The sequence below is a fragment of the Schistocerca gregaria genome, chromosome 7 (genome assembly GCF_023897955.1).
Source record: "Schistocerca gregaria isolate iqSchGreg1 chromosome 7, iqSchGreg1.2, whole genome shotgun sequence".
NCBI lineage: Eukaryota > Metazoa > Arthropoda > Insecta > Orthoptera > Acrididae > Schistocerca > Schistocerca gregaria.
The window spans coordinates 379,157,611-379,174,441 of NC_064926.1; the positions used below are offsets into that span (position 1 = coordinate 379,157,611).

At 36.7% G+C, this 16,831-nt stretch overlaps 2 protein-coding genes across 4 annotated transcripts in view; one reads left to right on the forward strand and one right to left on the reverse strand.

Moving 5' to 3' along the window:
• LOC126281785 (elongation factor-like GTPase 1) overlaps positions 1–16,831 on the reverse strand; it is a 579,301-nt gene that overhangs the window by 374,259 nt on the left and 188,211 nt on the right. The window lies entirely within an intron of this gene.
• Positions 1–16,831, forward strand: part of LOC126281789 (uncharacterized) — a 164,862-nt gene that overhangs the window by 147,229 nt on the left and 802 nt on the right. The window contains exons 3-5 of the mRNA XM_049981002.1: positions 1,323–1,457; positions 6,063–6,219; positions 9,864–9,986. Of these exons, the coding sequence (XP_049836959.1) occupies positions 1,323–1,457; positions 6,063–6,219; positions 9,864–9,986 (415 nt within the window). The remainder of the gene's footprint in view (positions 1–1,322; positions 1,458–6,062; positions 6,220–9,863; positions 9,987–16,831) is intronic.

The following is a 16,831-nucleotide window of genomic DNA, read 5'->3' on the forward strand; positions in this document are numbered from 1 at the left end:
ATGACGACTTCAGTTTCATTTACGAACAACATTTAAAGCGAGTTTTACTTCCAAGCCTTTTGTCTGCTTTCGTGTAAGCATGACGCGCAATTTGTAGTGCCAGCACTGCAACTGATAGGAGTGCCCCCCCAAGGCTCCTCTCCCCTCGCCAGCCAATGCTTGCTTCCTCCTCTCCCCCGCGCTCTCGTTGCAACTCTGCCATCTTACAGTTAACACACTGTATCACATGTCACAGACATTCCTATATACAAATTCCATAAGTAGAAGGGACAGGTGTACTTCAGCACGGGCAACCTTGAAGGCCTAATCACCTATCTCAACGAACATGTCTTGACTGGCATGGATGGTAACTATGGCAAAATATTCTGTGGTTATCTGGATCATGTCTCAGAAGCTGGTCTGGGGCTTCCACTTCACATTATAGCAGAAACTGGATATCAGTCACCTCTCCCCATCTGCAAGGTTGCAAAGTACTCTGCAATTGGTCAGTTGTTGAACCTACTCAGATCCACAAAACCACTACTGCACAGTGGCGTTCGTCACTCCATCATGGTACAGACTGCCTTCATTAGTTGCAATGAAAACTTTGTTGTGGGTGCTTCAGCAGTATGGTGGATCATGTTGGTGACATAATCCATCTACTCCTGAATGCTGTCGTAATGTTCAGCTGTAACACGTCAACTGCATAGCATCCAGTTTACCTTCCTGAGCACTCATCAGGATAGTTTACTTTTAAGCAGTGCTCTCTCTGGAAAATGGATCAAGGCTGGCAACAGAACTGCCAGACAGTATTCATGCCATTTTAGGTATAAAGTGTATGGACTACAAGGATGAAGATATGCAGAAGCTGGTACACATGTAACTTATTTTGTTGACAACTGCCGCTAATAATTATGATGTAATGGTATATTTTGAATCTTTACTTGAGTTTTATGCAGCTTCTGAAGCAAAGAGCTCTCACCTGAGCTTATGTAGATACTGGCGTGTCTCTACAGAAATGGTTACAATGACTTCTATATGCTTACAATAAAAGCTTTGAACTTCTAATGAACTAACATTTCAGGAAAAACTGTCAGAATCTTTACCATATTCTTTAGACCTCCGACTATCAAAATTATGCACCAACCAAAGCATTTTGAAGTTCTAAGGAGCATCTACATCATTACAAAGAATGTGCCTTATAGGTTCCACTCTTAAGATAATGTCTACATTGACCTCTGATATTTATTATTTTGTTATTTGCTGCAGATGCTACACTAAACCCCTGAAACAGGGGGAAAATTGTGGAAGTATTGTATAGAAATAATTTAATTTGCTTGTAGGTATGCAATGCTGTGTTTGTACGCCTGAAGATGACACAGCCATTATGCGCATGTCCTACAGAACCTTGCTCAGCCAGCCTTGAAGAAGATGACCAGCACACAACACCACTTATAAGTGTTGACGAAAATGGACAGGTAAGATGGCACTTAAGCAAAAGTTCTTTGTAAAATATGTTGCCTGTGATGAAATATCCTCTCAAATGAGGCTCTACTGTTTCCCATTGATCAGCCACTATATTGCATAACTGTATAGTAGTAAAACATGAGAGATTACGATATGTAAAATGAGATGAGAGGGCATTTTTAACCAATTAGACACAAAAATATAAATTATACAGAACGTTTTTTAGGCAAATTTGTGAGAAGATCTGTAATTTTGTTTACATGTATGAGGTGCTATGCAAAATTTTTGGGACTGGTGCTGTCATCTATTGAAAACCTTATATTTGGACTAATGGTCACCATCATGATGGAGTGTCTAGCAGAACATTAAAGTACTGTGCTAAACATGTTAGCCCTGTATTTAGCCATATTTGTAATTTTTCCTTTAGGTATAGTCAGTTTCCTGAGCGATTAAAGTACTCAGCCACTTTATAAAAAGGGAGAAAAGGATAATGTAGATAATTTTAGACCTATTTATATGCCATTAGTGTTTGCAAAAGTTATTGAAAAAGCTGTGTATGTAAGGTTAACTGATCATTTTATATCACACGATTTGCTATCAAATGTACAGTTCGACTTTAGAAGTCATTTAACAACTGAAAATTCTATATTCTCTTTTCTCTGTGAGGTACTGGATGGGCTAAACAAAAAGTTTTGAACGTCTGGCGTATTTTTTGATTTAACTAAGGCATCTGACTGTGTTGATCACAAAATATTGCTCCAGAAGTTGGACCATTATGGAATACGGGGAGTAGCTCACAATTGGTTCACCTCTTACTTTAGCAACAAGCAGCAAAAGGTCATTATTCGCAATGTTGATATGGCTGTGATGTGGGATCTGAGTGGGGGCTGCCCCAGGGATCAGTGTTGGGACCACTCCTGTTCCTTATTTATATAAATGATATACCCTCTAGTATTATGGGTAACACTAACATATTTCTGTTTGCTGATGACCCTAGGTTGGTAGTATAGGATGTAGTGTGTAACATAGACTCGGTTTCAAATAGTGCAGAACACGACCTCAGTTCATGTCTTGTAGAAAATAAACTAACATTAAATCGCAGTAAGACTCAGTTTTTACAGTTTCTAACATACAATTCAACAAAACCTGGCTTTTAATCTCACAGAACGGGCATATGATTAGTGAAACTGAACAGTTCAAATTTCTAGGTGTTCAGGTAGATAGTAAGCTGTCATGGAAAGCCCACGTTCAGGATCTTGTTCAAAGACTTAATACTGCCATTTTTACTATTCAAATGCTATCAAAAGTGAGTGATACTTTGACATGTAAATTAGTCTACTTTGCTTATTTTCATACACTTATGTCATATGGTATTTTATTTTGGGGTAACTCTTCCCATTCTACAAGGATATTTTTCGCTCAGAAACGGGTGGTTCGGGCAATAAGTGGTGTGAGCTCACAAACCTCTTGTCGACCTCTGTTCACGAGTCTGGGTATTTTGACATTGGCCTCTCAGTATGTATATTCCTTACTGTCATTTCTTGTTACCAATATTAGTTTATTCCCAAGAATAAGCAGCTTTCACTCACTTAATACTCAGGAGAAATCAAACCTGCATTTGGATCGGACTTCCTTAACTCTTGTGCAAAAAGGTGAGCAGTATACTGCTGCATCCTTTTTCAATAAGATGCCACTCGAATTCAAAGATCTTAGCAGTAATCCATGCACTTTCAAATAGAGACTGAAAGGTTTCCTCATGGGTCACTCCTTCTATTCTGTCGAGGAGTTCCTTGAAAAATTAAGCTGATTCTTATTGTATTGCTGATAGCATTTCCTTAACTTATGGACTGACTTTTTTCAGGTTCATGAACATTTATTTTTATCTGTTATTACTTTTATGTTGTAAGTTCATGTACTGACACTTTCCATGACCTTGGAGATTTGCTCCTCAATTTGGCCCTACGGAACTTGACATGTAAATAAATAAATAAATAAATAAATAAGTAAATCACCCTCGAAGTAGTTCCCATCCATATGTACACACCAGTCCCAGGGCTTCTGCCACTGGTCAAAAGATTTCTGGAAATCCTGTTCTTTGAAGCTATTTATCATCACCATTGATGCTTCTTGAATCCTCTCTAGAGTGTCGAACTGATGGCCTTTCAACTTGAATTTCAGTTTTGGGAATAGCGGGAAGTCGCAAGGTGCCAAATCTGGCGAGTACGGTGGGTGGGGTACAGCCGCCATGTTGTTTTATGCCAAAAAGTTCCTGGTGAGCAAGGTAGTATTACAGGGCATGTTGTCATGATGCAGCAGCCAGTTCCCTTGATGCCAAAGATCGGGCCATCATCGCCACACATATTTATGGAGCTATCACAAAAAGTCACAGTAGTAGGCGGAATTCACTGTTTGGTTGGATGGAGCAAATTCTTTGTGCACAATTCTCCTTGGTATCAAAGAAAACAATGATCATGCTCTTCACCTATCTCGCTTTTTTTGGTCTTGGAAAGCCCAGGCTCTTCCATTGGGATGATTGTTGCTTTATCGTACATGCATGATCTGCCCCCAAACACTTGTTGATTTATTGCAAGGATCTCCGTAGCACATTTGCCGAGATTCGCACAGAATTTGATACTCTCGCGCTGTTCTGTTTGTGGACCCATTGTAAAATCACCACACACCAAACACAGAGTATTAAGGAAATCACTGTGAAAATGCAACATGTCCTCCCAGTTGAATGCCACTCTGCACACTGACTCATCAGATATGCAGCTCTCATGACCTAGCGGTGCAAAGATCTACTACTCCTACTTTCCAGATGGCAGCACCAGTCCTGAAAAATTTTGGATTCCACCTTTATATTACTTTTATTTATATGTAACACTACTCTTTTTGAAGGAATTAAGTGACTCTCCTGCTTTTCATTCCTTTTCTAATACATTTTACATCTACTACCTCTGAGCATACTTAAACATTGATCTGATTAATTACTAGTTAATTTCTGCAATATGAAACAAAGCACTTCTGTGGTGTCACCGCCAGACACCACACTTGCTAGGTGGTAGCCTTTAAATCAGCTGCGATCCGTTAGTATACGTCGGACCCGCGTGTCACCACTATCAGTGATTGCAGACCGAGCTCCGCCACACAGCAGGTCTAGAGACACTTCCTAGCACTTGCCCCAGTTGTACAGCCGACTTTGCTAGCGATGGTTCACTGACAAATTACGCTCTCATTTGCCGAGACGATAGTTAGCTTAGCCTTCAGCTACGTTATTTGCTACGACCTAGCAAAGCGCCATGATCAGTTTCTATTGATGTTGTAAATCATGTACCATAAAGAGCTATGTTCGTCATTAATGGATTAAAGTTAAGTATTCCACCAGCTACGTCCGTTTTCCTCAATTCTAATTCCCTTGTCATGTTCCAGACCTCACGCCAGCCTGCGTGAGCTGAGACGCGTGCATTTCGGCCTCCTTTAGTAACCCTGTGTTGGCTCTTCTGCCAATCACAACAACTTCAACTTGCGATTTACTGATTATATCTTACTGTTTATCATAAATTTTTGTCTGCAGTGCTGCAGATTCTCTGCTTTTATAATCTTTTCTGGTTATTTTTCTTCATGGTGTGAATGAAAACTGATGACACTTCCTTCCACAGGAAACTTTTTCCTTTTTTGTTTTGCTTTTGTGTCACACCCTTCCCAGTATTGTAATGACCACTGAGTTAGACTTCATGAAATGTAGAAACCAAAATAAATCTATAATAATATTTCATATCATCCCCATACATAACATTTGAATTATCTTTACGTTATGCTGAGTACCATCAAATTTTCAAAACATTCTGATAGTTTCCCCTATGCATCCCATACATCCTGATATATTTTCATCTTTTCATTACTTCTTTTAGAAAATGTTCAACAGAATATGTTAATGTGCAGCTCGTAGGATTATCTGGGAAAAAGGCACTTTTACTCAGTGGTGTATCATCATTACTCAGTTTCACCGTATGCAGCATGGTCTGCACTGAATGCTTTTGGGAAGAAAGTGCTTACACAGCTAATTGGCAGATGCATTCAGTCTAAGCAAATCAGCATCCACCCAATCACACTGATTTACAAAGTTTCATTGTGTCTGGTTTCAACGTCTATGATGCCACGAGGCACAGAATGGATATAGTTACAGTTGAAGTATCTACCAGCAAGCTAAAGTGCTTAATCTCAGTTAGACTTAAACTATTCAGGACAAAAATATCAGCAATATCAGCATCACTTTTCCACACACAATTTGCAGTAGAATTAGGTTTTCATCTTCAATAGATTTAAACTCCTTACAACAGTATAAAGCTAAGATATCATTTAGAAACCACACAAGCTTTTCTCAAACATGGAAGTTTTACTAGTTTTTATCAGAACCACATTCTTAAGCACATGTACACGTATCTTTTGTACTATTTGTTAGATGATGGAAACCCATTTTATTTATTTTGCTATATCATTGCTGCTATTACAGCACTAAAGAAAATCTGTTAACTAGCCTGTTATATATAATAAACTGACAAATATTTATTGATGTAGTAGAAGTATCAGGCAATTCTCATATGACTTTATTGCAGCGTAAAGCACTCACACTAGCAAAGACATGTGAACCAGTTCGTCAGATTCGTCTCTGCCGGCCACCTAGAGACTGGGCATTGCTAGCATTGCAGAATGTGAGGACAGGAAAATCACATTATTTAGTGGTCTGTCGCTGCCCTGATCCAGCCAAGCTTGGTAAGTAACATTCTGTGCAGCAATTACATTACACCAACAAGATAATCTATGCATTCATCATACACAGTAAAAAGATTAACAATTACAAAAATATACTTGAACTAAGAATATAATGAGCCATATATATTGCTTTTTGATAATAACAGCTCTGCTTCCAAAACATAGACAATTGGCATCTACGGTCATAATCTTGAGGAGTGAGCACAATGGCTGTAGTTGTACAAAAGGAAGGGAAGGGTGTGCTGAAATGTTGAAGACATGGCTGCATGAAGTTGAAGCAGCCTAATGCATATTCACTGATTAACGTTTACAATCACATTTTCCATTGATTCTCCATTTGCTTGCTGTGTGCATCAGTGACTGAAAATTATGTAGTTCCATCCACTGCTTAATTTTCACAGCTAAAATGTACTCTTTCTTCCAATCCCTATCCTGCCTTCAATAATAATTTGATAGAATTTTTATTTGTCATGTATAATCACATTTTCTAAATATGACATCTTTCTCTTCTTAATTATACTGCATAGTTCTAAATAATCTAAAAACCAAAATACTTCAGTCCTTTTTTCAAATTTAAGAACAGCTTTTCAGCTTGTTCAATAAGATATTTTGCTATGTGGCCAGATGTCCATTCTCTGTGAAGTCATACATCCAGATATTTGAACTTGCCAATATTAATGAATTTTGTTATTTCAGTGTTGATATCTAGGCACACTGATATACTGTGTTCTCTTATTACATACATCAGTTACTGTAGCTCATAAATATTATTAGCCATTTAGACCTTATCATCAGCAAAAAGGATGATGTTAATCCACTTTTCATTTTCCTTTGCTCCTATTCGATTTGAAAGTGTGTGGATTACTGCTGAGATTTTTTTATTTGAGTTGAAGCTTATTGAAAATGGACGCAGCAGTATACTGCAAACCTTTCTGCACAAGAGTTAAGGAAGTCTAATGCAGGTTTGATATCTGCCGAGTATTAACTGAATGAAATTTGGTTATTCTTGGGAATAAGCTAATACTGTTAACGAGAAATGACAGCAAGGAATATATATATCGAGGGGCCAATGTCAAAATACCCAGACTGACCTTAAGACATATTAAAGCTTCACCTTTTACATACAAAGACATGAAAAATGGATAAGCAGGAAACCTGGTGGAAAAATTACTAATACAAGCTAGAAATGGGCATCACAGGCTAACTGTGGAGTGAAAGCAAAAATATAAAAATTGAGCATTGCTTGCCACTTAATCTGTGAATATTTGTTAAGCATTAAATGAATTTCTGGATTAATTTCTCTGGTAGGAATGGCTAGTACATTTACATGCCCAGTCTGCAGATAAGTACAATGAGAGAAAGCAATCTGCTTTCTTCAAAGCTATTTAAAAATAGATTTTTTCCAGCATCCCTTTAACACTGTGCAGTAGAGTAACTGACTTCTTGCAACACATCTCTGCAGAGAGAATAGATAGACAAAATCAATACAACTGTCAACTTTCTTTGTACTGAAACCAGAAAGTCTGAATTATACTACAGCACTCCCATTGCTGTGATAATGGTTAAGAGAGAAAATCAAAATCAATATAGTTTTCACAGCCATATAAGTTGATAGCAGAAGTTCCAGAATGTTTGTGGAGTAAGTTAGAAAATATATAAATTACTTATAAGTAAATGTTTTTAAATCTGCATAAAAACTAAGTTCCTTCAAAGACTTGGTATGTGACTCTGTGTTTCAGTAAAAGTGCTTAGGTGTAACAAATTTTCATTCTCCCCACAAACTAATGGTTTGCTGTAGGCTTTGTTATTTATTTTGATTTGAGAATTTGAACAATAATATAAACAAACTATAAAACATCAAAGCTTCTAATGTCCTATTGTTTCAAATTGGTTTCCTATTTCAGATACTCTGCTATGTCCCATTATTTATTTTTTTAATTAAATAAATAAAAATAATAAATAATGGGACATACCAGATTACCTGAAAACAAGCAACATGAAAATGGATGGATGATTAGAGTGTAACATCAAGTCAAGGACAATGTCATTAGAGATGAACCACAAGCTCAGAATGCAGAAGGAAATCATCCACATCTTTTTCAAAGGAACAATCCATTTGTTTTCCTACATGCTGTCCAATGTAGCAAGACAAATTTTATCTAAAGAATGACAATTAAAAAAATCAATGTTATGTGACTGAAAACATTATATTATCCAACTGAAGATTACCGACTATTTACTCTAAGCTCCATCAAATGGTGACCTCTTGCTAGAATTAAGGACTTATCTCCTTTCATATTATAAATGAATATTGTATTTTGATTGAATAGTCAATGGTATATGAGGCAACATCTCTTCACAGTTAACAGTTCCTGTGTTTATAAAAAATACACACACATTTACAGTAAGAAGCTAAAAAGCATGGAATGATACAATTTTGAGTCACTGAAACTTCACGTACAAAATTCCTGTGTGTCCACATGAATAAAAAACAAGTGATGGCATCAGCATGTGGACAATTTAATGAAGCCACAAGGTTTCTTCTGCATTTACACTCTCACTGATTTTATTAACATGTCGGATTTCCAGTATACTCAGCACACTTTCACTCTATACTGTTGTATGTCAGAACTTCCTGAGGAAAATGTAGCTATGGTTAAATGAGGATCTGCTGTACAGAAGCACGTAGTAAGAATAGTGTATCAGTTCAATAACTGAGCATCTTGCAGAAGTCTCTTCAAGGCTGTTGGGATTTTCATACTCATCAGAATTAAAGAAAATGCCTTATCAGTCACTCCTCCTATATTTAGTATAATATTTAACACAAGAATGTAAATTCTGGTTAACACAAATTTTCATATTTAACACATTTTAGCTTTTGAAACAGCATCCTCTGAAATCAGAAAAGTTACAGAAATACTTATGAAGTGGTAGACAAAAAGAACAACTGTGTTGTTTAAAAGGAAAAGCAGTGAAATTTTTTTTAAAAAAGAAGTTGCTTTCCTGCTAATATACAAAAATCCTGATTCATAATTATTTAAAAAATATAATCTATAAATATTACCTCTAATTACCTGGTAGATTAGAATTAGGAATGGTTTGTTAGGGTACAAAAAAGAAGTCACCTGTGAATAACTGTTTCTGGCTGTTCATATATAACCTGATTTGTTCCATATCCCTTAAAGCTCTCATTCATGATGAGTTTTACAGAATAAAATGTGTGAATGAAATGAACAAATAAAAAATGTAGCATTTAAGATGGTTACAGTTGTAATAACGATGATTGCATTCACATTGCAGGATATTCATTATGGGCCTGTTACTGATTTCATGTGACACAATATTAGACAGCAGCACTGGATCTTAACACAAGTGTTCACAAACAGCCCAGCTTTTTCTTATATGTGATTATTCCCAACACACAGGCTGCCATTTTCTGTCACCAGACAATGGAAAACTGTTTTACAACTTGTTGAAATATTGAAAAATTTGTTAATTATACCAAAAACTAAAAGAATATGCTGATTTAAGATAATTCTTCATTAGTGTGACCAATTTTTATTTATTCATGTACAAAAAATTTGAAATCAAGGATTGTATATAAAGAAATGAGGCTAAATCAATCTGCAATTTTCAAATTTCAGAGGGTCCTGTACCACATGAACAGCCCACATATGCCAGTGTCCCTGGAATAAGAGTATATGGGATGACTTGTGCACAGGAGGTCGGGCGCCGTGGTAGGCCAATGCGTTTTAGAAGATCTACAGGTAAGTTCAAATAGTCTCACCAGTTGTTAATCAAATTCTTATAATTTAATTACAATGTTAACACAGCTTAATGTGAATGCAGACTTATTCAGCATTTATTATTGATGAACATCTTGCACATCTCACCAGAAGACGTTGAGTATGACATTCATCAAAATGTTGCAGTATTTTAATGCTGCCAACCAGCTGCAAGTTTTCATCAACATAAACAACATTTTTAATCCAATACACTACTTCCAGAATAACTTCATTTGGAATATATGTGGACACCAAAATTTAATGCATACGTACAAACACCAGGTTGTATTTCATGTGGTTTTCAGGTTAACAGAAACTTCAGTTGAAATGGTGATGTTTCTGGCAATTCTGCTTGCATTTAGTAACAACAAAGACAATAAATAAATAAAGTAAGAGCGACAGCAGACAGCTGAAAATGAAAAGTTCAAGAAAAGTAGCAAAAATTATAACAATGAACCCAAGATGGACAGACCACACACTGAGATTAACCTTTTATAGACACACTCGATGAAGCAACTGTTGCAATTTTATCTAAGGAACTGAAATTCAAAAGTGATACCTAAATGCCTTGCAGAGATGGGGAGGCTTATGTGCCTCAACGATACAGATAGCCATACCACCAGTGCAGCCACAATAGAGGGGTATCTGTGGAGAAGCCAGATTAACCTATGGTTCCTGAAGAGGAGCAGCAGACTTTTCAGCAGTGACTGGGGCAACAGTCTAGATGACTGCCTGATCTGGCCTTGTAATATCAGTCAACATGATCTTGCTGCGACTGTACTCCAAATGGCTGAAAGTAAGGGGTAACTACAATTGTTACTTTTTTCTTGAGGGCATAGCTTAGTGATGATAGCATCCTTTTGGGTAAAATATGCTATAGATAAAATAGTCGTCCATTCAGATCTCTGGATGGAGACAACTTGGAAGTAAGTTTTCATGAAGAAAAATAAAACTGGCATTCTACATCTTGGAGTGTAGAATGTTAGATATCCTCAAAGGGCAGATAGATTAGTGAATTTCAAAAGGGATATAGAGAAGTTGAAAGTAGATACAATGAGGATTTGTGAGGTGTGCTGTTAGGAAGAAAAAAACTTCCAGTCTTACCAGTATAGGGATATGAGCACAAAATCAAATAGGTGTAATACAGTAGTAGGTCTATTAATGAATAAGAAAATAAGAATGTATGTAAGCTGTTATGAATAGCCCACTGAAACATTACTGGAGCAAAGATAGACATGAAGCCATACCCAAAACAGTAGTACAAGTTTATATGCCAACTAGTGCCACAAATGACAGAGAGACTATTCAGATACCTAAGGAAGATGAAAAGTTAATTGTGATGGTTGGTTGAAGTTCATTAATGGGGAAAGAAAAAAAAGAAGAAAACATTGTAGGAAAAGGTGGACTGAGGGAAAAGCATGTAAGAAGAAGCCACCTGGTACAATTTTGTGAAGAGCATAATTTAATCATCACTAACACTTGGTTTAAGAGGCATGAGGAAGATTGTGTAGGTGGAAGAGACTTGGGGAAACTAAAAGGTTTGAGATTGATTATATAAGGGCAAAGCAGAGATTTCAAAACCAGATTTTAAACTGTAAGACATTTCCAGGGCCCAGATGAAGACTCTGACCATAATTTAATGATTATGACTTGCAGACTGACACTGAAGAAATTTCATAAAGGTAGGAAATTGAGGTATGACCTGTATAAATTGAAGGGACCATATGTTTGAGAGGGAGCATCAGTCAATGTTGGACCAATACAAGGGAAGTGCATACAACAGAAGACAAATGGGTAGCTTTGAGAGATGAAAGAAAGAAGGCAGCAACAGATCATATATGTAAAGAGACAAAGTCTGGTAGAGATCCCTAGATAACAAAGGAGATATCAAATTTATTTATCAAAAGCAAATATAAAAATATAGAAAATGATGCAGGCAAAAGGGAAACAAAAATAAGACTGACAGCAAGTACAAAATGGCCAAACAGGAATTTCTAGAGGACAAATGCAAGGCTGTAAGAGCAAACATAACAAGAGAAAGGATAGATGCCGTCTACAGAAAAATTAAAGAGTTCTTTGGAGAAAAGAGAAGCAACTGCATGAATATCACATGCTGAGATGGCAAGCCAGTACCAAGCAAAGAAGTGCAAGCAATAAAGGTGGGAGGAGTGCATGGAGGGTCTATAAATGGGAAACAAAATTGAGGACAATGTTATACAAAAAGACCAGAAAGTAGGAGAAGATGAGATAGGAGATATGATACTGCAAAAAGAATATGAAAAAGCACTGAAAGACCTAAGAGAAAACATACTCCTTGAGACAGACAGCATTCCCTCAGAATTACTAGGAGCCAGCAATGATGACATTACTCCATCTGCGGTGCAAGATATATGAAATAGGTAACATCCCTTCAAACTTCAGGAAGACCGTAAAAATTTCAATTATAAGGAAGGCTGGCACTGACAAGTATGAATACTACCAAACCATTGGTTTAATAAATCATGGTTACAAAATACTGGCTTCAATTATTTACAGAATAATGAAATAACATATAGAAGCCAATCTTAGGAATGGTCAGCTTGTGTTCAAAAGAAATTTCAGAATACCTGACACAATACTGATCCTACAATTTATCCTAGAAGACAGACTGAAGAAAACTAAACTTATGTTTATAGCACTTGTAGATTTAGAGAAAGTTTTTGTCAATGTTGATTAGGTTACACACTTCAAAATCCTGAAGATAGCAGAGATAAAATATAGGAATGAAAGGTTATCTACAACTTGTACAGCAATCAGATGGCAGTTTAAGGGCATGAAAAGTAAACAGTGGTCGTGAAGGGAGTGGAACAGGGTTGCGGCCTACCCCCAATGTTATTCAGTCTGCACAATGAGCAAGCAATAAATGAAACCAAAGAAAAATTTGGAGAAGGAATTAAAATTCAGAGAGAAGAAACACAAACTTTGAGATTTGCAAATGAAATTGTAATTCTGTCAGACGCAACAAAGGACTTGGAAGAGCAGGTGAACAGAATGGACAGCATCTTGAAAGGAGGACATAAGATGACCATCAACAAAACCAAAAAAAGAATAATGGAATATAGCCAAATTTAATAAGGCAATGTTAAAGGAATTAGTAAATAAGAAACTAAAAGTAGTAGTTTTGCTATTTGAGCAGTAAAATAACTGACAGTGGCAGAAGTAGAGAGAATGTAAAATGCAGACTGGCAACAGCCAGAAAAGCACAGCCAAAAAAGAGGAATTTATTAACAACTAATATCAATCTAAGGGTTAGGAAGTCTTTGCAGAAAATGTTTATCTGGAGCACAGTCTTGTACAGAAGTTAAATGTGGATGATAAGCTGTTCAGACAAGAAGAGAGTAGAAACGTTTGAAATTCAGTACTATAAACTGCTCAAGAGTAGATGGGTAGATTGCATAACTAAGTAGCAGGTACTGAATCAAACTACGAAGAAAAGAAAGTTATTGGACACAGTAATAAGTTGATAGGATAATGAGACATCAATGAATTGTCAATCTTGCATTGGAAGGAAATGTGTATGTGTGTGGAGGAAGGGTGGGAGGAGGGGGTAAAAACTATAAAGGGAGACTAACACTTGAATATAGTAAGTGTGCTCAAATGGATATATGTTGTGATAGTTATGCAGAGACGAAGAAGCTTGCTCAGGATGGGGTAATGTGAGGAGATTCATCAAACCACTCTTCAGACTGAACAGCACAGGTACAGCAACATCTAAGTGTCTCTCAAAAGAAGAGATCATAGAATCAATGTAAACAGGGCTATGTCATCTGCCACAAGTTGAGGCCGAGAAAGTCAGTACAGAATATGTGATAATTTTGGTGTGTGTAAAACTGCTGGAAGAAAATATTTGCAAGGATTATCTTTGAACTACTGCAGAACTGAGAAAACAACTGCAAGATATTTGCCACACAAGAAGCAAGGGCAAAATCATAGTCCTACTTGTTTCAGCCAATGATTGGAGAAAACGAAAACTATTCAGTGATCCCACATATAAGAAACTTGAAATTGACTCCTTTACCATTTAGAAGGACAAAAGTCATGCATTACGATTACAGAACAGTTTCTTACATGGTCAGAAGCAATTCTTGCTTTACAAAATATATCTGATTATCAGTTGCATTAGAAGAACTAGTTTTCAATCTACATCAGAGCACATAAATTGCTCACTGCCTTGCTATTAGAAAAGTTTCATTTGGCATCAACTGGAGGAATAATTCCACTATTTCCCTCAACACCTTAGACAGCAGCACACAGACTCCACCTTACAATGGAACTACAATAGGACACAGCGTTGCTTTTTTCTCAGTGTGAAGATATGTAATAATACAGAAATCATCCAAAAAAACCATGTCCACAGAAAGAATAGAGGTGGAACAATGATGTAGCATGTTTTTACCAGCATGTACTCTGAGAAAAAGTCTCTGTGAAATAGCCGGCATGTCACTCTAACACGGCAGTAAAAACATCACATATCTGTTGGGCTCCTTAAAAGGAGTGTGCATGGCAGAGGATATCTTGAACCACTTCTAGTCATTCCCTTTCCAGTTCCACTCACAAATGTGAGGGATACAGAACTATCCATATGCCCCTGTAGGAGCCTTATTTTTTCTTACCTTGTCTTCATGGCCCTTATACAGGATGTACCTTGGTGGCAGGTAAATCGTTGTGCACTTTATTACACATCTCAGTTCTCTAAACTTTCTCAGTAGTTTTTTTCTGAAAAACAATATTGTCTTTCCTCCATGAATTTCCGTTTGATTTCACAGAACATTTCAATAATACTTGCATACTTATCGACCCTACTGGTAACTAATCTATCAGTACACCTCTGAATTGCTTTGATGTTGCCCTTTAATCTGACTTGATGGGGATTCCAAACACTCAAGCAGTACTCAAGAATGAGTAATGCAAGTGTTCTATACATGGTCTCCTTTATAGATGAGCTACATTTCTCTAGAATCCTCCAATTAAACTGGTGTCACCTTCCCTACTATGGGCTTCTTGTGCTCATTCCATTTCATATTGTTTTGCAGTGTTAAGCCCTAATATTTAATAGATGTGACAGTGTCAAGCAGAACACCAGTTATACTGTATCTGAATAGTGTAAATGCAGCTTAATCTACATCATTGAGATAAAATCACCACCAACACACATCTACCAGAATATAAGCATCTCATACACCTAAAAAGCATATCACATAAGCAGTGGTAGAACATTGAAATAAATACAACAGACTAATGCCATCAAAAGGAAAATAAGTGATATCCTTGAAACAACTCAACAAACAGCTAGCATGAGCCCTCAACAACAATAACCAATAATTGGTGCATATATTGTAACTGAGAAAACAAGACCAACTGATATATCTCAACAACCACTTGGGATTGCTGGAGTCAAGGTAAGAAGTGGTTTCCACATGATTAACTTAAATTGCCAATAAATTACTGAATTAAATTCCCCCCCCCTCCCCCCCCACACACACCCAAAAACATCTGTGGCAATCATTCATTGCTCTCTCTCTCTCTCCTTACCAGTTACGCAAACAAGTGTAAAATATATGCATTTTGTAATTATTTCTATTATGAATGTCAGCTGTTCTGCTTCACTTGAACCATGAACTTATGAACTATGGAAAGAACACAATAGTTGTAAACTATAACTGCTACACAACTGGCATTAGCCAATTACCCAGCATTCTATTAACCGATCACATTTTTGACGTATATGTAGCTGGGTTATATAGGCGTTCTGAGAAAATATTAAAGAGGTCCACCTGGTCAACATCTTCAGGTTTGCTAACCATCAGCAAAACTGATTCCTGCTGTGTTTTTGCCTGTTCATTCTTCAGTGCTACCTGTGAGATAGTTCTGAAGAGATAATTCTATACTAGTATCTTTGTGTCTCATGTTTGATCATTAAACCTTAAAGAATGCTGAGGGTGCCCAATGAACAACTTAATAGTACTGAATAAAATAACTATTATTTTGGTTGGTGCCAATTCACTACAATCATATCTATTTTTATAAAAAAGGTTTTCATTATGATGTATTAATCTATTTAGAAGCTATTGTGTTTTGAAAGAAGTAAGGAAGGGAGATTAGGATGTAATGTCCCATCAGTGTTCAGATCGTTAGAGATAAAGTAAAAGCCGAGTCAAACAGATTTTGATTTCCAGTGAACACTTAAGATTTTTCTGGCAGGAGATAACACAGTCTATGTCCAAAAGCAGAGTTAGTCCTACTGATGTTTCAAAGTTGGGTCTCCTGCTAACCATGCTGATGCTCTGACCAAGAAGCCATAACTTTCCTCACTGTCTGCAATTTCTTTGTGTCTTAATCTGTATATGTATTCTCAAAATTGAAACTCATTACAATTGTTGCCATAACTAACATAATTGACAGATGCCACCTAAGCAGTTTCGCCCTGTTTTCCTCCTGATACTTTGTTCACTTTTTTTTTTCTTTCCACTAGTAAAGGGTTTATTGGTAATTTGAGAATGACTTACTTTGCCCATTCCACCTTCCATAAGCATTACAAGTCAGTATCTGACAAGAATGAAATAAAGTGAGTGCTGATGACCTAATAATTGTTTCTTGCCTGAAATTTTATTCACTGCCATCAACATTTCATCTTCCTAGAAGCTTAAATACAGAGTAAGGGCATCTCTCATTACTGTTAATCCCAAGTATTTCACAAGAGCAGGTGCTGTAAATGTTTAGAACTTATGGTGATTATCACATAAATTAATGTATGCATGTCAACATTTTGTGGAATTAGCAAAATAAAA